The sequence below is a fragment of the Pempheris klunzingeri genome, chromosome 5 (assembly GCF_042242105.1).
Source record: "Pempheris klunzingeri isolate RE-2024b chromosome 5, fPemKlu1.hap1, whole genome shotgun sequence".
NCBI lineage: Eukaryota > Metazoa > Chordata > Actinopteri > Acropomatiformes > Pempheridae > Pempheris > Pempheris klunzingeri.
In genome coordinates, this window is record NC_092016.1 from 12029387 (window position 1) to 12052200 (window position 22814).

At 42.1% G+C, this 22814-nt stretch overlaps 2 protein-coding genes and 1 non-coding gene across 3 annotated transcripts in view; all 3 read left to right on the forward strand.

Annotated features, from left to right (window-relative positions):
- Positions 1–16121, forward strand: part of megf11 (multiple EGF-like-domains 11) — a 52139-nt gene extending 36018 nt beyond the window's left edge. Inside the window, exons 11-25 of the mRNA XM_070830577.1 lie at positions 1185–1305; positions 3200–3363; positions 3439–3541; positions 6560–6706; positions 8152–8286; positions 10492–10620; positions 11235–11363; positions 11986–12114; positions 12264–12392; positions 12500–12736; positions 13106–13275; positions 13359–13422; positions 14719–14763; positions 15490–15693; positions 15946–16121. Coding sequence (XP_070686678.1) covers positions 1185–1305; positions 3200–3363; positions 3439–3541; positions 6560–6706; positions 8152–8286; positions 10492–10620; positions 11235–11363; positions 11986–12114; positions 12264–12392; positions 12500–12736; positions 13106–13275; positions 13359–13422; positions 14719–14763; positions 15490–15693; positions 15946–16121 — 2082 coding nt within the window. The remainder of the gene's footprint in view (positions 1–1184; positions 1306–3199; positions 3364–3438; positions 3542–6559; positions 6707–8151; positions 8287–10491; positions 10621–11234; positions 11364–11985; positions 12115–12263; positions 12393–12499; positions 12737–13105; positions 13276–13358; positions 13423–14718; positions 14764–15489; positions 15694–15945) is intronic.
- Positions 1–22814, forward strand: part of ints14 (integrator complex subunit 14) — a 121142-nt gene that overhangs the window by 47738 nt on the left and 50590 nt on the right. The window lies entirely within an intron of this gene.
- Positions 21686–21757, forward strand: trnaq-cug (transfer RNA glutamine (anticodon CUG)). Its single transcript has one exon. It is a non-coding gene; the product is annotated as a tRNA-Gln (tRNA).

The window sequence follows — 22814 nt, forward strand, 5'->3', positions numbered from 1 at the left end:
CTGTGCTCAGCCTTTAAAGCAGAGAAATTCTAATGACGGCAGGCTGCAGAGGACAGGGAAGGAGCACTCTATGTCCTTTACCAGATATTTCACTCTGATGCAATAGTAAAGGACTTAAAGCTTGCACAAGCATGGCTGCCAATCTCCCCTTGATGTGCTTATAAATAGATTGAGAGTCTGCTGCAGTCTCTCAGGGGTGTCTCTGGGATTCTGTTGTTACTCTATCCACCCAGTTCATCATGGAGTTTATTTGATTGGTTTTTGCTTTATTGATCTTAGTACCGCTGGCTCCCACTGTTGGCCTGAGGAGGGTGTAGACAGCCATGTGCTTCCTGTGATACACAGGGTGTTTCCAGCTGCTTCAGCGTGGAGCTTCACCAGGGGGTTTACAGTATTCTCTGAGGTCTGACCCACTCTTACCTACCTGAACCAACCAGTAGGAGTAACTAATTAGAGGACATGATCCTCAAACTATGTCAATTGTGCCTTTTTGGACCTGGGAACAAAATGGTAGATTGAACTCTCTTTAAGGTGATGGGCAAGAGCCTTGAGCATTGCATCCCTGCACCCTGGACTTTAAACACACTTGGTGGTCTTACTCCCACTTTTGTGTCTACAAAATCCCTGCATGACTTAGCTGTGTGCAGTTTTGAAGATGTGTTATCCAGGCATTTGACTCATTTCATTAATGATCTGAAGGTAGTTGGACAGGGGGAAATAGCGTGGTTGGAGTTTGATGGGGGAAGAGTCCTGCTCTGCGCTAGTCTCTCCTCTGACGAAAGTGAAGACCCCCCATGAGAGTAGCCTGAAGGGAGAGAGGAGAGGAGAGATGGGGTGTAGCATAGTTGCAGAAAGTGTGTCTGGGAGTAGGTGCTGTCAGAATATATAGAGTGCATAATTGGAAGCTGAAAGGCAGAAGCTAGGGGAGATCAAGTTTGGTCCTTTCTCTTCAACTCCAGTTGCGATCATAAATCCATTCAAGTTGCATTGATTCTCATTCTGTGTACAGTCACAGTATGACTGGTCTAAATAAACAGTAGCCTATGAAGAAGTGCAGTGAAACTTAACTGTTTTTCTGTCCGCTTGTGTTCAAACTGCATTATTCCTCTTGTAGGTCTGCCAGAGTCAGCACTTATTGCCATGCTGATTCTTTGCCTCATGACTTTGTATTATTTCTACCTCAGGGTGAAGACTGTGCTACAGTGTGTCCTCCCGGTCTATATGGGCCAAGCTGCATGTCCACCTGCTCCTGCCATAATCACGCATCATGTTCTCCAGTCGACGGCTCCTGCATCTGCAGGGAAGGTACGATGTGGACACATGATAACAGGTCAAAATAATTCCTACCCGTATTTATGGTCTGAATTCTCGATAATATATATTTTGAACTTGAGAATCTCAGACTAAAAACATGAAGTAGGTTATTTTTGTACACATACTTTATTACACACAACTGCCAGATTACCCCTGAGATTTGTTTATTATTTGCTTGATATGTTTTGTTTCTTTAAAACAATGATACATCATTTAAGCTTTTCTAAATGAATTATTTTCTTGGGGGGAAATCTGGGGCCGGCTGCAGGGGCCTGAGGTGAAGGCACAATGTCTCTGGTTCATCTCCAGCTGGGGACATTTGTTGTATGTCATTCCCCATCTCTTTCCCTCTAGTTTCTCTTCATCTAATCTTATAAAGGCATAAAATTCCTCCTGCTAGAGATCAAAAGTTAAAGGATCACCAAAGTCAGAGCCGGCTCTTGGCATAGGCCATATAGGTGGTCGCCTAGAGCGCCACCTGCTGGAGGAGCGCTGCTGCAAGCCCTAAAAAAAACCAAAACAATTAAAACAATAAATAAAATAAGATAAATAACAGTAATAATTTGCATCCCCGACTGGCGCCCTTTCCTCGTGCTCTGTCTGTCGTGTTCCTCGGGGTGGGACGAGTTATCGGTGCGCATCTCAGGTAGCGGTGCCTTTTGACAGACGTCAACAACTTATATCATCATGAAAAGGCCGCCCAAGCCCTCAGGTGCGAAAAAGAGGTCTCAGTGTAGAGGTATGTCGTCTTTTCTAACATTAAAAAATGCTGTTTGACTTTTCATCTGTACAGCTAAAGGCTAGCTAAGTTGAAATAAAGCAAAGTTGCGTAATAGTTCTACTGTAGCTACTGCAGCTACTGTGCAACTATATAATTCTAGTGCAACCTCTTTTATTTTAGTGCTGCATCATCACAACTAGATAATGATTCATGTTATGTTGAACACACCAGTAGTCTGTCTGCTGCAGCTACATGTTTTGCTTGTACTGTACATTCTAGTTTTATGTTTTTTGTCTTGTTTCCACATTCTGCTTCTATAAGGCCCATTGTTGCCAAGTATTCACTGACCATAGCACCATCTCCATTTATGTTGTTGAAAACAGATTTGCTGTCACTGGGACTGACTTTGAGTTAAACCTACACTGCAACTTTTGTATGCTGTTTTTATATTATATTGCACTGTTTTGTATTGTTTGAACATAGCACCTTATTGTTCACATTGTGGGAGCTGTCAGGACTTTCTAAATATTTGCACAAAAAAAAAAGTGTGTTGGTGTGTTGACAATAAAATCTTTAAGGTCTGTCGTACGGCTGTTGTCCATTAATGACTGGGGTGGCGTGTGCGCGCGGAGGGGTGGGGGCGCCAAACCATAATCTCGCCTAGGGCACCAAAATGGCTAGAGCCGGCTCTGACCAAAGTTATTACATTTCACCCTCAGGGATGAATGAGAGACTGTACCGAATGAAAAGGTTTTTTAGACATTTCACCCAGATCCACAAAGGCCAACCTCTTGATGGCACTAGACAAAACATCATTAAGCATCATTTAAGCTACTAGAGGCGCAACGGGAAAAATCACTGGATCATCAAAGTCAGTAGGATTCATCTTCTCCAGTAATTGTTGAGACATTTCAGTTTAGACCACTGACTAACAGGCCAACATAGTCATCTCTAGAACCACGTGTGGCTACAAATAAACAGGATTTTTGTTTAAAGTTAGATTATTTTTTTCTTTCATATCTCTTGAAGCATATCCCTTAAATTGATCTGTCTTGAGGGTTTGAACTCCATGTTGTAACTATTGTACATTATTTTGGTTGTGTAAAATACTTTGTTTATATAAATGTTAACAGTTTGATGAGTTTCTGTTCTATCTTACCCCAGGCTGGCAGGGTGTGGACTGCTCCATCCTCTGTTCCAGTGGTTCATGGGGTCTGGGCTGTAATCAGACATGCTTATGTGCCAACGGAGCTGCATGTGACCCTATGGATGGCACCTGCACGTGTTCTCCAGGGTGGAGGGGAGAGCACTGCGACGAGTCCTGCCCTGTAAGTCTGTCTTTTAAGTCTGTCTTCGGCCATGTGTAGAGTTTTATTATGACAGTGTGTTTTTGTTGCTGTCAGGATGGCACCTACGGGTTGGAGTGTCGTGAGCGCTGTGACTGTAGCCATGCTGATGGCTGTGATCCAGTGAGTGGCTACTGCCGATGCTACCCTGGCTGGACAGGTGAGTATTACTTTTAGGAAAACAAACTTTAGGTGTCCTCCAGCCATCAGATGCTATTCTGGAATACTTATTTAGTTTGTTTATTTGGGTGTAATTGAAAGGTCAGTGGTTCAATCCCCACTGTCAGCATGTCGAAGTGTCCTTGGGCAAGACACTGAACCCCATCTTGCTCCTGAAGCAGCTTCAGTGTGTGAATGTGTGTGAAAGAATACTGTCCTCCAACTTAGATTCCTCCTCTATGAATGATGTATGAATGGGGGAATGAGGATGTAAAGTAAAAGCGCTTTGAGTAGTCGAAATGACTAGAAAGGCGCTGTACAAATATAGACCATTTACCAAAAGAAGAACATATTCTGGGGCATTCATGGTTTATAGTTTACAGAATGGTTAAGCAGTGTTTTGTTAATTAAATGTTCAATTTGTTTTGCCACTGAGCCGGCAGGGTATGTGAATGACAAATGTTGTGTGTAAATTAATTCTCTTGGCTGATACATTGGATGCTGCTATGCTATCGTGCTCATATTGCATCCATTATTGGTTATACGCAATGTCTGAAGTGACTCGCAAGATAGATATTTGGAGACAGAATCAAATCAAAGACCCAGAATGCTCTCATGAGTTTTAAACACAGATTATGATATTTTAATTTTTCTCTCTGTTAATTATTCAACTCCAGGTTTTTGTGAAATCTGACTGAATCAACTGCCATATTTATGCATAAAGAGATTCACTCTTTCTTAGTCATCACAGACTCTACATTTGAACTTTTATCCCCTCTGAGCCCAAATTCTCAGTCTTACTTGAACATATGTCTGCTCCTTGTTTCTTGTCATTTCAAACGTTTGCATACAGGCAGAGGTGGTGGTAGGAAAGTATGAATGTCACAGCAAGGGTGAGGATCATTATGCTCAAAAATGAAGCGTCGCATCTGAATGTCAAATACTGGGAGCTAGCAGAGGACCTGGTCTCTGAGCCTGGGTGTAGAGGTGCCGTCAGGGAGGGAATAGATTCAGGAGGAAAGGTCAAGCTTGTGAGCTCTCAGCAGCCCACTCCATTCAGCCTCCTGAGCTTAGGGCATTTATTCTGGGAAACAATGTGGGTTTTATTATCTGCAAGTACGGAGGTGGTAAAACGGGCCTCTCATGCTCTGAATCCTGCACAGGTCGGGACCATCTGTCAGCCTTAATTGAGTCACCGGGGTGCAAGACTGGGGGCAGCGCGCAGCCCAGTGGGCTGGACAAACACACATACATACATACTTGAATCTTAGAAGCTTGACAATGGGCTCTCTGAAGGCAGAAGCACCTAGAGGGAGAGGAGGTCGTGGGATTCGACACAGGGCTAAGTCAGGGATGGAATAAAATGGCTATTTACAGCAACACTGGAGCTATTTTTTGCTGTAAACACTGTCATATCACTGAGCATGCTAGCTCCAGAGTTGGTATGGTATCCTACTTTGCAGTCAACTTGCTCTTTGTTTTACTGTGGGTTTTTGCGTAAACTGTCAAGAAGCTTGACTCTTGGAGTGTGTGTGTCTAAGTGGCTAAGTTGTCTTTGACCCACATGGTTGTTGCTTAACTGTCGCAAGCCTGACATCAGCCAACAAAGATTTAAAAGAGATCTGTAACTAGACACATGGTGCAGGGGCTTCATGCATGCTTCATGTTAAAGAAGACCTCACCTTTTATTTCTGAAGAGATTCCATGTCACAGAGCAGGTAATCTGAGGGTGTGTTTACATGCACTGAGAGAGAGAGGTTTGCTTTGCTCTGCTCTCTCTGTACAAATTGGATAGTGGGACCTCTGGCACTTCTCAGTGAAAAGCCTCCTTTGAAGAGACTTTGGTTCTGGCTTCTCTCACTCTTTCTTCTTCTCCCTCACTAGGCATCCAAAGCCCCTCTGTTTGTCACCATTAGACTGAGAAGTGTGTTGCTCTGTCCGTAGTCATTTTCTGACAGTGAAGGCACTCACAGTATTTTCTGTCTGGCCTAGCAGAACCTCAAACACACTTGCACAAGCCTTGCCCTCCTTTTGATGTCCATGGCTGGGCTTCTGACTAAATCACTGCTACCATGCCCCCTCCTCATCAGCACTAACATTTCCTCTCTTTTACTCCTTCGCTCCAACCCTAAGGCACCCTGGTTACTGTATAACATTAGTCCCCAGAGTTTAGTCCAGGTTTAATTCAAAGGTATTGCACTAAAGCTGTTTTAATGGTCACACCATTCTTAGATATTCTCACTCAAAGGAAATTTCAAATGAGGTTTCGAACTAAGGGCTGGTGCTTGAAAGGTTGCAGAGTTTGTGTGTGTGTGTGTGTGTGTGTGAAAGAGACAGAGAGCGAGAGCGAGTATGTGACTGTGTGTGTGTGTGCCCGCATGTTTGAAGCGACATATTTTATTTTATGGACCTGTGTGTATGTATAGCACGTGTGCTTTTGCTCCTTAAGGTTTTTGAAGGCATGGATATGGCAGAGAGAAAACGTGATGCTTCAACAGATGTGCTAATTCATTCATGTCTGCAGTGAGAGTCTTGTATAGATGCAGTGTTTTGCACTTGCTGGTTGGAGCTGCTCCAAACACACAGTGACACTTCCAGACTGTGCTCTTGTAGCCTGAGTACTTCCCTTCGGCTCTGTACACTACCCCGTTTCTGCTGAAAGAGAATGGGAGACAAGCTCGGCCTCTCTCGAGACCCAACCCTGTTAATCAACACAGTGCACTGGCAGGGCGCCCCAGTCAGATCAAAAATAAAATACATTTGGAAAGATAGTCTGAAAGGATGAGCTGAACTAAAAAACACACTCCAAACTGCAGCTTCTTCATTTAGGACTAAAATCAATTGAGAATCCATGCTCGCTGAATAACCGTCTGTAGATCCACTGTGATCAGACAGTGTGAATGCTGTCCTTGTTAATGTGGTTTTACAGATGGTAGGCTATTTAGAATATTTCAGCATAGCAGTCTTTGCCTTCTTAGGGTGCATTCGCTGAATATTTGTCATTGTAATGTGCCTACAGGAATCCACTGTGATAATGTATGCCCGCAAGGCTTCTGGGGACCCAACTGTTCAGTCAGCTGCTCCTGTCAGAACGGAGGATCCTGCTCTCCAGAGGACGGCACATGTGTGTGTGCACCTGGATACAGAGGGACCTCCTGCAAAAGAAGTGAGCCTCCTTCTCTGTCTCCAAGCAGCCCCTGTTTCTCCAAAGCTTTAAGAAATAACAGCACGAGATGGAGAGCAGCTAACAAACTCCATCACAGTATTGACCTTGCTTTGATCTATGACAAATCTTTGAAGGGTGAGCCAGCTGAGAGGAAGCACTTAGTTGTCATCACAACTGCTTGAGTGTGAACCCTTCATCACTGCTATCACTTAATCACAGTATCCACAGTACTCCTATACCACCCCCTGACACACATATACACACACGCAAACACGCATAAACACACACCCTCTTCACCCGCTTAGCCTGTCCTCAACAACCAACTCACAGCGGGAGACCCACAGTCTTCGCCCAAGGCTCATCAGAGGGCAAGCTCACTGGGAGTGCTAGCTCTGGTTCCTGAACGGGGTCTTTCTGAGGCTGCTCTCAAGTGATGAGCTCACTGATTGGGAATGAAACACAGTCACAAACCTGTAAACATCAATTTGAACGAGTGAGTTGAGAGACTTAAACAAGCTCTGTGGATGTGTGTGTGTGTGCATCTGTGTGTGTGTGTGTGTGTGTTTGTGTGTGTGTGTGAGAGAGAGAGAAGGGAAACGATTACCTCCTCCAAATTCAATGTTTACATAGATAATGTTCTCGCCAACTGAAAACCTCATAACTGCAGTGTAGCTGTTTTTCCTGTTGAACCTTTAATTGGAGGATTACATGCTTCTCCGGAGGCTGATGATGGTGTATCACACCTGGTGCTTTAAATCAAATCAAAAGCCATGGGGTAAACTTAACACTGCATGGTTGTCAAATAACAACCAAGGCTGTTTTTGCCCTTTCCTAAAAGGTTTCTTATTTTGGAAATAGCTGATTGCCTCCTGAGAATAGTGATGTTGGAGTAGGAATCTTCCCAAGTCCCTGGCTATAAAAATAGGCACATAACAATGATTTTTTTAGGCTCTCACAGTACTGAAATGAAATTATGTATTTGATATAAATTGCGTTGTCATATCAGGGATGCACAGCTAATGCGCGTTGTATAAAATATTAGTATAATTACCTTTATACCACCTTGTGAATATCTCCTAATGGCCTTTCAATAAAATCCACATTATTAACACACACTTGTGTGTTTCCTGACATTTATAGATCATCAAGCTGCTCCCAAGACTTTGAATAAAACAGACTTTCACAATTCTCTTAAGTCTTTTACTATTCCATCTTTGGCAGCAGATGAAAAAAATGGGAGTGATTACAATAAGGACTGACTTCCCTGCTTTCTCCCTCCCTTCAACGTCTCTCCTCGTCTTTTCTGTTTTAATTCTTCTGGCCTTGATTTTTCTGTACTCCCTTGATCACTCTTGTCATCCCCTTTCATTATTATATACCTCTTGTTCCATCCAACATCATCAACCTATTCCCTCTCCTCTCCTGCCACGCTCTGCCGGCCGCAGTCTGCTCTCCGGGGTTCTACGGGCACCGCTGCAGCCAGTCATGTCCGCAGTGTGTACACAGCACTGGACCGTGCCATCATGTCACGGGCCACTGTGAGTGCCTGTCTGGCTTCTCTGGCTCTTTGTGCAACCAAGGCAAGTAGCCCTCTGTGTCCCTTTGACCTTTTCCTGCTGTTTCACTTACTGTCAGATTCATTCACTGTTAAGTTTTAGCCGTTGCTACTGGAAAATGGTATGTATAGTTTGTATCTGAAAATGTCCTGGCAGTTGTCTTGACTGCAAATGTAAAAATCTATATTCAAATATTGAGGAGGTAACATTGATGTACAAAAAAGTAAGATGATAATATAGGTAAATAAATACGTTGATGATAAAGTGTTAAATGTTATGTGCTGATACCTACAGTATCTCATAATATTTCAGGGTTCATGTCTACGTCACAGAAACTCTTTGTGTCACAGCATTTTGTGAGGACACCTGTACGTTCTTCCTACAGTCCTTGCTGTGCTCAGAGCCCCTAATAAGATCAATGGATGACCTGCTGCCTCTCTCGCTGGCTTCTTATCCTTGAAACTTTGAATAATGGCCATTATCGGTGCACTCTAGAGCAAAAAGAGAAAAAAAAATCAACCTTCAACTGAATCCTGAATATTGCTGAGACACACTTTGTTAGACAAAGAATACTTCAAGCAAATGTTGCTGTCCCTCTGCCTAATTCTGCAGAGAGAGCTGCATGTAAATTGCTTTTCACAAATGGGCAAAGAAACACCGCATGTGCATGTCTGTCTGTTCTTCTTGTTTAATTCAATTTGAAGGCAACCAGGCAAACTTTTTCTTTGTTTATTGCCTCGAAGACGTTGTTTGAATCACGTAAGAATCACATCTGTCTTGTTGAGAGAAACATCAGAAAGAATTTTGCAGTCTGTGTCTTGCTTCCACACAGTTTGTTAATTTAACCGTGTGTATGTTTGATTAGGATGTTGCACACAATTTTTGCACATATGTGTCTTTCTGAGCCAACATACATTTTAGATACAAGATATGTTGACAGTTAAGTAGTAGAATAATTCTAATTATCATGTATTGACAATATCATATATATTAAAGGAAAATTATGAAGGGATTGCATGCAAAACATCATGTGTAAAACATGAGGTAGAGTCATTTATGTGACCAAATGCACTTCTCTTGACAGTGGTTCCACAATGGCTGTGCAGTGTAGTAGAAATCTGCCCTCCATCACTGTGTTCAGGAAAGACACTGACATACAACTGCACTGTAGATTTTACTTCTAATAATTTGCCTTTTTTTAAATTACAGAAAGGCAGTGGGGAATTTCTGAATTCTCTTTCATGGCTTTGAGCAATGTCTTACAAATAAAAGTTTAATAGGTTAGCTGAAGGAAGAGGAAGAAGAAAAAAATAACAGAACCAGTCCTAATTTGTTGGACTATAATTACTGGTGAGCAGGCGTTAGGCCACAAGGGACGAAGGTGGCCAACAACACGCACATTCTCCTCTTGTTGAGCCTTGCTGGCGTCCTCACTTGTCCTCTGTCCAGCACACAAAGTCCCAGCCTAATGAAGCTCTCCTGGTGTGTTGAGGCTTGAATCCCCAGAAGTAGCAGTATGGGGGAGCCAACCTCATGGCCTAATGACAACCTGCTTGAAGGAGCTTGAAAGAGCTCTCAAGAAGAGGGGAAAGCCAGTTGAAATGTAATCATTAAAATCACCCCACATGAAAATGAGTCAGACCCATTTCTTTCACAGCCAGCCACCTTATCTGATGTCTCTAACGCTGGGCTATTCTCTTTATATGAGACCTTTGATGTATCTGCTGGTGCTGCAGGTTCCTGATCCTGATGGTTAGATACACCTTGGTTCAATTTGTCTCACAGCCCAACAAGAAAACACAATGGAGGTTTCATTGGAGATGACATCTTTTATTGAAGAGTGCCGGAGAGCGGTGAAATATTAATTTCATAAAAAATGTATACAGTGGTCTGTGTACATGGTCTATTTTAATTCTGTGGCACATCACTCATTCCACTCCTGTGAGTGGAAATGGGGCAGTTGTGCCACTGGAGGCAGTGATTGACTCCTCCTTTTGTTTAAACAGATCACTTCACTTCATGTCCACTCAAACAGAACAATATCATCCATTAGAGAAATATGCTTACACAACCTTTCATCGAATGAGTTTGTTTGTATAAATGTGTTCACAGTAATGTCCAAGTTTGGTGTCACAATGTTAATGGATTTTACTAATATTTGCATGTAAGTGATAATATGCAGATCAGAGTTGTTTTGTAAAATTATGTTTTGTACTTTGTGTTTTGCAGTCTGTCCAAGCGGCAGGTATGGGAGGGCCTGTGCTGAGATCTGCCTCTGTACCAACAACGGCACCTGCAACCCCATTGATGGCTCCTGTCAGTGCTTCCCTGGCTGGATAGGAGAGGATTGCTCTCAGGGTATGCCTTCTCTCCTTCATCCTGTCTTTAATTTGCTTATTTTCTAAGATTTCCTCTGCCATTGTCTGTCTCCACTCTTAATTTCTCCCTCACATTTACCTCCATAGACATTGATCATTTTCATGACTTTAGATATTCCAGGAACTACCCTCAGCCCCAGCTTACTTAAAACAGATAGCTTGCTTAAATGATTGTTGTAATACATTATGCTCTTTGATTTACAGCACTGTAGGCCAAAGATCATTAGCAAAGCTTTGAGGCGTCACGCCATGGGAAATTGATGTGTGGTTTTTTTATTCCATTAACTACTTAAAGTAAAAATAACTTATGATTAGATAGATGTTACATTGTCAGTGCTTTACTTTGGGTTATTCAAGCTGACACATACGTCTGCTCGTAAATTACTAATTATGGGCTTGTGGAGGGTAAAGATCACACTCGATTTTCTGCAAGAATGTGTGTTAGGATACTGTGGAACATTTCTATGGCTGGAGAATGTTTAGGCTTTTCCTCAAGCATGTCTGTTATGTGCCTCATTTACGCATGCATAGGACATACAGTATGTGTAGGAGGGTGTGTGACTATGAGCTTGACTGTGTCTCTGGCGTCTGCAGCCTGTCCCTCTGGGCACTGGGGCCCTGATTGTCTCAACTCGTGTAACTGTCACAACGGAGCCCAGTGCAGTGCCTACGATGGGGAGTGCAGGTGCAGCCCCGGCTGGACCGGACTCTACTGCACGCAGCGTGAGTCTCTCCCATCTAGTTAGCAGACACACAGTGTCATCTACTGGCAGTCCAACAGAACTGCAGAAGATGTTAAATGAGAAACATTTTTTAATGACAACAGGGCAACTGGATGATATTAGGTTTTTATTGACGGGTTATTTTTAGAGAGCGCAACATCAAAATAAAACTAATGGTCACTTCGTTCATTTGCTAGTTATACATTCCAGTCATTCACCCAGGGATAATGCAGATCATCAACATCAGTCCCCTAATTTGAATCCCATTATCTGTCACCCCAAGGGTTTTATTCAGCCCTTATGTGGTGTTATGCTTCTGCTCTTTTGCATGGAATTGGCTTTTTTTTCCTTCTTTTGTCACATAGATTCTTGATACCTCCAGTTGTCTTGTACTTTGTTTCTACCTCTGTTACGTTAACAGCATGGCCAGATTTTCTGCTGAAGCAGGATATGTTTCATTTCCATTAATTCACATTGTCCCTTATTGAGTATGCTGCAGAGACATTGAATGGTATTGATCTTCCTGTTCCCCTGCAATATGACCTTGACTCTTTACATTGTCTTCTCCTCTCTTTGTTTTCTCCACCCCTCCCACCCCAACATTTTATACATCTCTGTCCCAGGCTGTCCTTCAGGATTCTACGGCAGGGACTGCTCTGAAGTCTGTCGCTGCCAAAACGGCGCAGACTGTGACCACATCACTGGCCAGTGTGCTTGCCGTACAGGCTTCATTGGGACGAGCTGCGAGCAGAGTTGAGTAGACCCAGCACATTTTAGCTCTGAACAAAATTACCCTGCGGATGAGTGTGGTTGTGTGTGTGTGTTCTATAAACACTTTGGCTCCCACTCTCTAAGTGCTTTAATTTTGATGGATGTAGTAATGCACCTCTCTCCCATTCAGAGTGTCCCGCTGGCACATTTGGATATGGTTGCCAGCAGCTGTGTGAGTGCCTGAACAATGCTACCTGTGACTATGTGACTGGAACATGCTACTGCAGCCCTGGATATAAAGGCATCCGTTGTGATCAAGGTGAGAGGTGCTCGAGACGATCAAGGCTCTCAACTGTATTATCCTTCAAACACAGATGTGTATACAGCGTTTAAAAAAAAAAAACACTTTCTGTGTGTTTTCTGTAGCAGCTCTGATGATGGAGGAGCTGAACCCGTATACCAAGATTAGCCCAGCAAGAGGCTCGGAGCGACAGTCTGCAGGGGCTGTCATGGGCATCATCTTTCTCCTCCTCATCATCATGGCCATGCTCAGTCTGTTTGTGTGGTACAGACAGAGGCAGAGGGACAAAGGCCATGAGATCCAGCCAAGTGTGTCCTACACACAGGCAATGCACATCACCAACACGGACTATTCCCTGTCTGGTAAGATACCATAGAGTCCACTCCAAATATTTGCTTACTGTAGACAATGCTACATATTACGATGGACAATTATAGTTAAAAAAAATATAACTAACTACTCTAACTTTTTGTCATGATCAGTTAATCAATTCAGTCCTTTCTTGTGCAGAAATCCCAAACATTTCCTGATTCCAGAATGAATTGATAATGAAAATATAATGAATTAGTTACAGCCCTAATGCTACATACTGTGTGTTTGTCCATCAATTTAAAATTTATTCTGATTAACATCTTCATCGTATGAGTGTTTAAAAGATATTAGATAATAATATTAAAGAACAAGCATTTATTTAGTTTTCAAACCTCACAACCTTTTGTTTAAACCCTCAGAGTGTGGCAGTACTGTTGCTATGAGGACCAGTGCTGCTGAGGTCAATCAGAACCAGAGTCAGAGCAGCAGCAGCGGCCAGTGCTTCTCCAACCCCAGTTACCACACTGTGGCCCAGTGCAATGTTGTCTCAACCATCTCCAGCAATCTGGATGGCACTCTGACCCTCAAAGTATGACCGTTCTCTGTGTGCATTCACATAAAATACTAACTACAGTGTGAAAGCAATACCAAAGTGTGCTCTTCTTTTCACAGTCAAGCACTTTGAAAAGCAGAAATGGCTCAGAATGGAGAGCCTACTGCAACCTCAATGATTTAGGTCAGTTGTTCTCTCAGCCATGACTACACCTCATACAGTACATCCTGAATATTTGGACTTTGTAAAAATGGTCGCTTCAAGGGCAAAGATGCATGTGTCGTTAGTACCAACCTCAGGTAGGCATCAGCATGGACACAGACGCACTGCTGTGAATGAAGATGAACCAGGGGTTCCTTGTTAGACATAACCTTTGCTCTGAATTTGATAAGATATGTGGGTGGGACGAAGAAAGCAGCAGTGCTGAGGTCAATAGGGGGTCACTGTGAGCTCATTAGTCCTCTTTCACTTCCCCCAGTTGGACATTTCTCTATGATGGCTTACACTGGGTCAGATACTGCAGTCTTGGGCTGTGAATTAGAGAAAATTAAGTGTGACAGAAAAATTACACAGTAAATCTCTGGTTCAAATACCCACTCTTTAGAATTTATAAGCAGTATATAAATGGTGATAAATGGTTTATAACAGTAGTTTTCAGCAGAAATAAGTGTTTCTTAATGTATTTTTCAACAACTATAACTCCTACTGTGGGCATCCATAAATTAGGAATGGTGTGTAAACAGGTAATAAATGACAATATAGTAAAACACAGTTTTAATTATATAGAATATGTCTTCACAGGTGGGTTATGATTGTTGAGAAAGCCTGTACATTAACAAACATATGAGTACTATATTGTAGTGTCCTGGGTTAAGATTAGAGATTATATATTAAATACATAAATCACAGTTTGCAGTTTCTTGGTTTGTTGTGGTTGAAATTGATTTAGATTGTAAATGCTTTGCTGGTATGAAAGCTATGCTTGCGTATTCATTACAGGCTCATTACTGCTAAGCAACACGCAACAGTCTAAATATCTATGATTCATTCTTTGTCATGCTTGATTTAAAAGTCAGATATCTGGATCGGCATGTTTTCATTTTGTGTTAAAGCACAAAGCAGATCAATCATAATGACAAAGTCCCTCTCAAAGAAAGTCTTGGATCTTCATTCTGATGTACTGAAATAACAGACTGATGTAGCCTGAAACAGACTTGTGTTCCCCTTCATGATGTGTTGTTGTTTGGCAAATATCCCATTATGACCACAGTTGATTATGTAAGCTTGTAAGCCTTAGGGGAATGTCATAGAAAGCGGGTGAAACATTGAGAAAGTGATCACATTCACATTTTCCATATTCCCCCCCACCAAAAAAAAAAGACATACTGTTGTACTTTAATGAGATATTTCTTGTCACCCTTCACACATTGGGGAATTTATATGTGATGTTTGACTTTCATGTTTTGACATTTGTTATAGATGTTCAACAGGGGGATACACAGACACAGAGAGGCCCCAGAAAAGGTAAATAATCCATTGTACCAATAGGGTGTGTGTGGGTGGGTGTGTGTGCGTGTGTGTGCTCTGCATGTGTATATGCAGACGCACTGCATGTGGAGTCCTGTTCAGCTTCACCAGCACCAATATTACAAAATCCTTTTATGCTCAACAGCCCATGTATCAATTTCCCCATTTGGTGTCTTTTCCCCTCGGAGACTGCTATTTTTCTGACCCAAAATCCCATATCCTTATATTCTCCCTGATTTATGTGAAAACTCACTACACTTTGGACAAGATCGGGGTGGGCTGAGGTTTTGTTCCAACAGTAATTGCTCTCTATGGCTCAGTGCCCGATACGTCATTTTGTCTCCCACACTGTGCAGTTGGTGGTGAATGTGAGGGACCCAGGGGTGTGAAGAGTGGTCTGAAGGAGCTTTGCTGCGGTCTCTAATGAGGCCTGTTATCAGACTGATGAGACTGTTATGGATGAGATGAGCCTTCCACTCTGTCCCCTTTGTACTCTGATTACTATACACCACCATTAGTCACCTGTCGGAGACAAAAGAAGTACAACTTCTTCTGAATGGCAACGATTTTCATTTCCATTCTCCGAGCCACATTCTGATGTCTATTTAAATTTTATTGGTAATATCAGTGTCTAGCATGAATACCGCTGCCATACATCAGTGACAATCTCGCCATCATTGTTGATGCTGAACATGTCCTTCCCTCACGGCTACTCTACTGCAGATTACAAGGGCTCCATGTGCAGCAACAGCTCCTGCTCCCTGAATAGTGAGAATCCATACGCCACCATTAGAGACCCACCAGGGCTGGCATGCAAGCACACAGAGAGCAGCTATGTGGAGATGAAGTCCCCCTCCCACCGTGAAGTGCCCTTTGGAGGGACTGCCACCCTCCTGGGCAGTGCAAGCAGGAATGTCTATGATGTTGGTGAGTGCGTTGTTGCTCTGGTGTGTGGAGCTCAGCAGGGTCCTGCAGTTTATGGTCAATCTGGCCATGTCCCCTGGTGAGCCTGTACAGACTTTGTAAGCCGTGATGAGAGGAAATGTGAGCTGCCTCTCTACTGCATGCACCTCTCCTTTCTCCTTTTTTTCTCTGCTTGTGCCTGCCAGTCTTTAGCCTCAGTGTTTCTCATATACCTCTCCCACTTTTCCCCCTTCCATCTTTTCCAAACTACCACAGAGCCAACGGTGAGCGTCCTGCAGGGACCCAATGGAATGGCCACTGGCTTCTCCCAGAGCCCCTATGACCTTCCCCGCAGCAGCCACATCCCCAGCCACTATGACATACTTCCCATGCGCCACAGCCCCACACACACACCCTCGCCACCCCCAGAAAGCCCCAGCTCCCTGCTCTAGAGGACACACCCTCTGCCGGGCTCCAACAGCGTGCCGGCATCCGGGCAACGTTCAGCCAACTCTCAACCAACGGCCCTCCCTCTGTCTCCGAGTGTGTTCAAATAGATACTGAGAAGTTGAGATGGAGGGACAGCCGCAGCTCTTTTGGACCCTGCTCTCTTTGGCTCCTTCACTCACACTCTTTCTGTGGCCCTGAAGGAGTAAAGGGAGGAAAGAGTGTCCCACACACCAGCGACCATTCACCCATTTTATTTTCTTATAGAACTGATCACTCAAACTGCTGCCCGACCTCTTTATGGACCTCCTGAAGTGGAACATAATGGTTCCGAACAGCGCTACGGGCAGCATACAGGGATTGGGTGGACAGATTATTTACAGGGAGAGAGCTATCCTCACGCTCATTTTTAGCCCATGATATGAGTTCACTATTGAAGGGCAGCCAAGTGTTTATAATATCCCCCACACAGAAGTGATTTCCTTCACAAGCAGGGAATGTATAGCAGCCATGACTATTTCAAAGCAGGCAAAGATTTACTACATACAGTCGTCAGAGTTTATGAATTGTCACTGTGTGGAGCAGTTACAGATCACAGTACAGGTGACATGAAGTGATTGTGATCATCTACTCTGAAGTGAAGGAAAGTTCAGTCAAAAAGTCAAGAATTCTCTGTTCTTAAACACAGAAACCCGATAGATAGTGACCCAACTTTGATAAAGCATGGACAAATAGTAAAATATTGTAACAGTCCTTTATTCGCTCTTATCCAGGAATGATGACAGAGTTAATACTGAGAACTGATTCCTGTCTGTAACTCAAGAGCTTCTTTTAAGTTGCAGTGAATATCTGGAGATGCCTTCAGGTCACCAGTGTTCATGCATTATTGCATTAGAAAGAGGTACACAAATACAGTAGGTCTCAAGTTTGGATTTTTCCCCACACTGATGAAGTGATCCAATTTTGTGTTGTTTTCTATGTGAAAGCATTTTTCTTGCAAATGTCTTACATTTTTGAAATATTGGGTGTCAAGAAGGTATTGCTTTGAACTTTTATGTTTTGTATTTATAAAGCTAATTGCTTTATTTATTAATTTATATAAGTGATGGTGATTTTTATCAATGTGACACTAGAATTAAAAAAAAAAGATGAGCATGATCTGATAATGGATACCCACTGATGTAGATAACACACAATTTATCTTCTTGTGAGATGATCAGTGTCATTTTGTGAACCGTTTTTGAAGTTACTTAAAATGTTCTTTCTCTCTCTATCAGATTGTAAATTTAAAATAAGGTTTCATCTGACCATTTGAAGACCTACAAATACCCTGTGCAGTATTTGCAAAGGGAACCATGTGTAAAAAGTCCAATCCTAAAATATTTTATGTTTGTATTAGGCTAATTAACTTATTTATATATTGAACTGAATTTATTCATTCACTATGTGAATTCCATTTCACCCTCTGTAGAAGCAATAACATGTTGACAATCGATGCCCAGACAGCGTTTCATTAGTGCTGGACATCATGCCATCTTTGACCAGTGTGGTGACAGTGGATCATATTTTACGTGACTGTTTTTCCTCTGAGGAAGGTTTTTCCAGTTGCTGTCATATCAATGCTGCTTGTTGTTTTGGTACATAACTTTCAAATTAAAAGCCTATTCTGCCATCAGAAACCTGTTTCAGTCAGGTTAATATAATTCCCTCTCATGTCAAGTGTTAGGCGGGACACGTCTGTCTTCATCTGTAGCTCTGAATATTAGAATATTGTGACAATGAATGTTGACAAGACTGTTTGATACTGATGAATGAAGGATTCCACTCTAACAAATATGCAGTGTCTTTCATGTCTGTTACTGGGTGCTTATAATTTCTGACCCACTTCTGCCTGCATTAGTGTCAAAATGTTGTGCTGCTGAGGTTGAAGAAAATCATGGTTGCACATTTATTCTTGTTGAACAGATTCCAGATTCATTAATGGACATTTTGTCAAAATGCTTAAGTAGGCTTTTCAGAGAGGTGACATCTCTGTACAGCATTGTATGGTTTTAAAGGTTTGTGAAGATGTTCTGTAAGGCACATTTCTGGCCAGTTTATTCTTACAATAATTGTATGTACAAATTATGAGATGACTTGGACTAGCTATAACATTAAAAAGCTGCTTATTTGTTATCACATCAGTCCAATTACATTAGAATTAAAATTAAAAATTAGAAAGTTGCCTTTACTGCAATTGGATGATATTACGGGAAGGGGGAGAAGCTGCAGTGAACTAGCTCACTACAGCAGAGGAGAAGTAGGTTTCCCGAGCACCACAGATGATGGACATGCTGCCCTGCCGACAGCCAACAAGGCCTGAGTGATGCCCTGCTGAAAGGAAATGCTGCCAGTAAGTCAAAGAGCTAATGGACCAAATACAGCCGTGTACTTCAGAGAGAGGAAGGAAGAAAGAGGGGCAAGAAAAGACGAGGTCACACTGCAGCAAGGTGAGTAGTCGAGGGGTCTGGTCTTTTGCAGCTTGTTGACTATCCTCTCAACACAGAAATAATTGCTGTGATATCTCACAGCTCAGAGTAGATTGTGTTAAAGACACCAGCAAAACAGAGATGTACTTGAACCTATAAGATGTCAGATTGAGAGCAGGACGAGGACTGAAAGGTGAAAAGTTCAAAGTGTGTGAAAATCAAATGCCTCTCAGCACGACATCCTACTAAAAAGGTGATGGAAGTGCTACTCGTGTTCAAATGTAGTTATGATTACTGCTGCTGGGGAGCTGGTGCTGCCTTTCAGCTGAGTCCACTGTGATAGAAAAGACATTACTTATTTCCTGAGCCATGACTCATTGTTCAGCCGTTCTGAACCAATGTTGATTAGGTTTGAATGCAAAGTATAGTCGCCATTAAATATGAAATTGTAAACTTGTATTTCCCTCCTCTGCTCCTTGGATTACTAGATTCTCACTGACACATCGACATCTGGCCACACCAGCACTCCATCATTTCAAATTTAGCAGCAACAACCGTCTCAGGGAAAGCCATTTGTTTTCCTTTTGTCATACATCTACATTTTAGGTGTAAAATGAATCCTAACAGTAGGAAAAAACACATTTCTTCTCTTCTGTTCTTATTCCAATGTCAGTGCAATGAGTGGAATACTGAAGTTACCCAGAGTTTGTTGCATAATTTCATTTAATTGATTCACTATTTACATACCGTACACTAGTTAAAATTCTATGCCAAGTTTTCTGGTGTAAAAAGTGGAACAGAAGATGTACATTTTTAAGTTTAAAAAGACGTTATCCATTTTTTGCCAACGCAAGGCAATTTCATTTCATTATATTATATTTCAACAAATTCAACCATCACAAAGGCAACATACAATAAAAGAAAAACACCCACGCACCCAAAAACAGCAAGACCCTAAATATCAGTAAACCCTCATTCTCTTTGTTACAGAGGCAGACAAAAGTGCACAATAAAAGTTCATTTGAGTTAAACTCTCAAACAAGTATAATTTGAATAAAGTTCACAGACTGAGGAAAATGGGGAAGGGATCCACCTTACATTGAAAAGGACAGAGTCCTCGCCTTTACAAAACCAAAGTAACAGAGAACATCAAATAACAGTACAGCAATCAATATGAGCACAAAGAGCCCTCCTCAAGCTGTTTTGTCAAGCTGCAAAGGAAAAACTCTACATCAGCAGTTTCTAAACGAAGAATCAAAGATTTCATTCCATGTAGAAACATCCTCAGTGGGTTCTTACAGAATAGGTGCAGCAAACTGAATAAAACAACCTGGGCAATGTATTCATTCAAAGTAGGACCGTCTCCAGGCTGATTGTTGAAATGTTGTAAAATAATGCGGAGGCAACGAAGAACTGCAGGGACTCTCCCTTACTGATGCAGGCCTCAGGCATAATCCTTTCTGCCGCAGTCAGCTGTCAGCTATATCTTTGAGCTGAAGCTGTTTTTCACAGAGGATGCCAGTGGGAAGAGGTTATTCCTCTAAATGCTCTGACAGAGTTGCACCTTTGGTTTATTCTCAAGAGGCTGCACCTGGATGCTGACCATACTGCTGCTGGGAAACCTGTCACTTTCACTCCATACTGATGTCGGCTGTTAAGAGCCAAGGTGGGAGGCTTATGCAGGGTGAGGATAAATGAAGTGAACATGAAACATTTTTGAAATGACTGGCACATGACTGCCTCTCTTCAAGTTTGTATTGTCCAGACGACTAATTGCCATCGCTAATTCAATCAGCGCTCTGACTGATAGTGCTCTTAATTGAACATGTACCATTTGACTGCACTCTGCTGTGAATAAGTCCATAGCAGAGCTCAGCTGCAGATCTTTATTGCGGTCACGTCCTGTGACAGGAACTGTGAGGATCCATCAGACCAGAGCTGGATCTTTACTGAGCTATTCTTAATGCATAATCAGTATTCATCCCGCTAAGGCTGATCATTTTCACCTCCTCTGTGTCTCTAACTGCTCTCATTCAGATCAAAATGTACCTGAAATGGACACGTATAACTCCACACAAATAAGCCCTTTAACAGTGTAGGTTGGTAACATTTATTATATAGACAAAAGATTTGTCAGAATCTAATTAGAGAGGTCAGTGTGAAGAGGCAGACTCTGAGATAACACTGTGGACAGTTGTTTCCATATTAGTTCAAAGCTTTCTTTCTTGGGAAATGGCTTCTTCCTCTTTAAGACAGTAAAAAAAAACACTGTAACCATGATTATGCAAGCACTCTGTGACAGTAGCATCTCAACTGTCGCTGACAAGATAGCTGTACTAGACAGACATTTATCTGAAAAGCCTTTTTTTATTTGTATTATGTGGTGGTTTGTTTTAAAATATCACACTCAGCTGTCATAATCAAGGAGGAATGTAACAGTATCATCTGTGCCCATAAATTCTCAGCCTACTTGCTGAGGAGAGGTTAGCAGGGTGATACTGATGATAAATTCACAGAAGTGCAGTCATCACTTTTGAACTGGGGAAAGACTTATTTGATACCAGCTAATGATGCAGAAACAGTAATATTTCATGACACAGGCCAATTGCAGGGTTATTCATCATTGGACTACTTACTTATCTCAGAGTATGCATCATTTTTTAGTGTGAATTGTTCACCCTCTCTGAAGACAAACGTATCCAATACCAAGCCACAATATGAGTTAAGAGTTAAGCCTGATTTTGCAGGCTGTGGCCCTTAATCACAGTTCATAAGGCTTCACAGTGGGCACATTATTAAACTCCGCATTGAAATGACGTTCAGTGATCCCTCATCACTCCGTGAGAACAATAAAAAACTCCCGCTAAGAGTTATTGTAAATAAGGGAAGTGAAACAAAAGCAGACTTGTTGAGATAAACTCTGCTGTTCCTCCTATTGGCCGCCAGGGGGCAGAAAGAGTGACCACACGTGTGAGAGTGGATAAAGACATTAAACCAATGAATAGTTTAACGGGATTATTAAAATCACAGAAAATGAAACAATTAATGACAAACTATGAAATCTGAAATTCGCTTTGACTCTATTTCGGGGGACCGTAAGAGGTTCCATGGTGTAATGGTTAGCACTCTGGACTCTGAATCCAGCGATCCGAGTTCAAATCTCGGTGGGACCTGAAGTTTTAACTAGCTATCAACTGGAGGTTACATGTCAATGACCGAGTTAAATGGATCAGTGATCACTCAAACACTGCAACTTGACGTGCAATCCGTGAAAACTGGCGTCTTGTTTCGAAAATGTAGCCATTAAAAGCTAAAGGAGTAATACGTGTATTTGTGCAAATCCACTGTCATTAACTAATCACATACATACACAGGTTTCACACAGTTAATTGATAAGCTAAGTTAATTGATTTTTACCATAGAGCTTTTAGTAATTTTGGCATTGTGTATATTTTGGACTTGCACTTTATATTTGCACTCAGTCCCACATTGTACTGCAACTGCTGCATAACAGTTTCCTTCTGGATTAATACAGTTCTGTCTTATCTTATCTTATCTTATCTTACCTTATCTTACTCATGTAAAGACTCCAAACACTTAACACAAAAGTTGAATTCAAACCTACTTATACACAGAGCTTTAACACTTAAAATGTTATATTTATATTTTATGTTGTGTTTTTCATAGATTCAGCAATAAACATGATCACCCATGAACATCAGTGAAAAGAAAACCAGTTTAAAACTGGAAAGGTGCTCTCAGCATAGTGAAGATCTCCAGGGCACCGCTATGGGACGCACTAGCTGATGGGGGAACAGACTATGACACAGCAGCTGTTAACGATGGCTCATCTGAAGGTGTCACAGCACCGGTCTGATTTCAAAGCTCAAAATAAGCCCCGTCACACATGGCTCTTCTTTTATCAGCGTAGCCATCAGTGAATATCCTGAGTGGAGACAGAAGACGCTGTTCCTGTAAAAACCTCTCCTCCTGCCTGTCACATGTTAGTGATGATGGTTATCCTACATGTTGATTAAAGACTGTTCTAAAGACCTTGTTTAGCTTATATTTAGTCCCTCTTGTCTTTGCAGATGGTAGTCCACCTTTTCGACATTTCTCAAAGATGTACAGGCTGCACAGATGATCTGTTCCCCCTTTTTCACAGCTGATGTCCTGTAGTCACTGACTTCATCGCAGGCTCCATCTTTACTTTGCTCCTTATTATTTCAG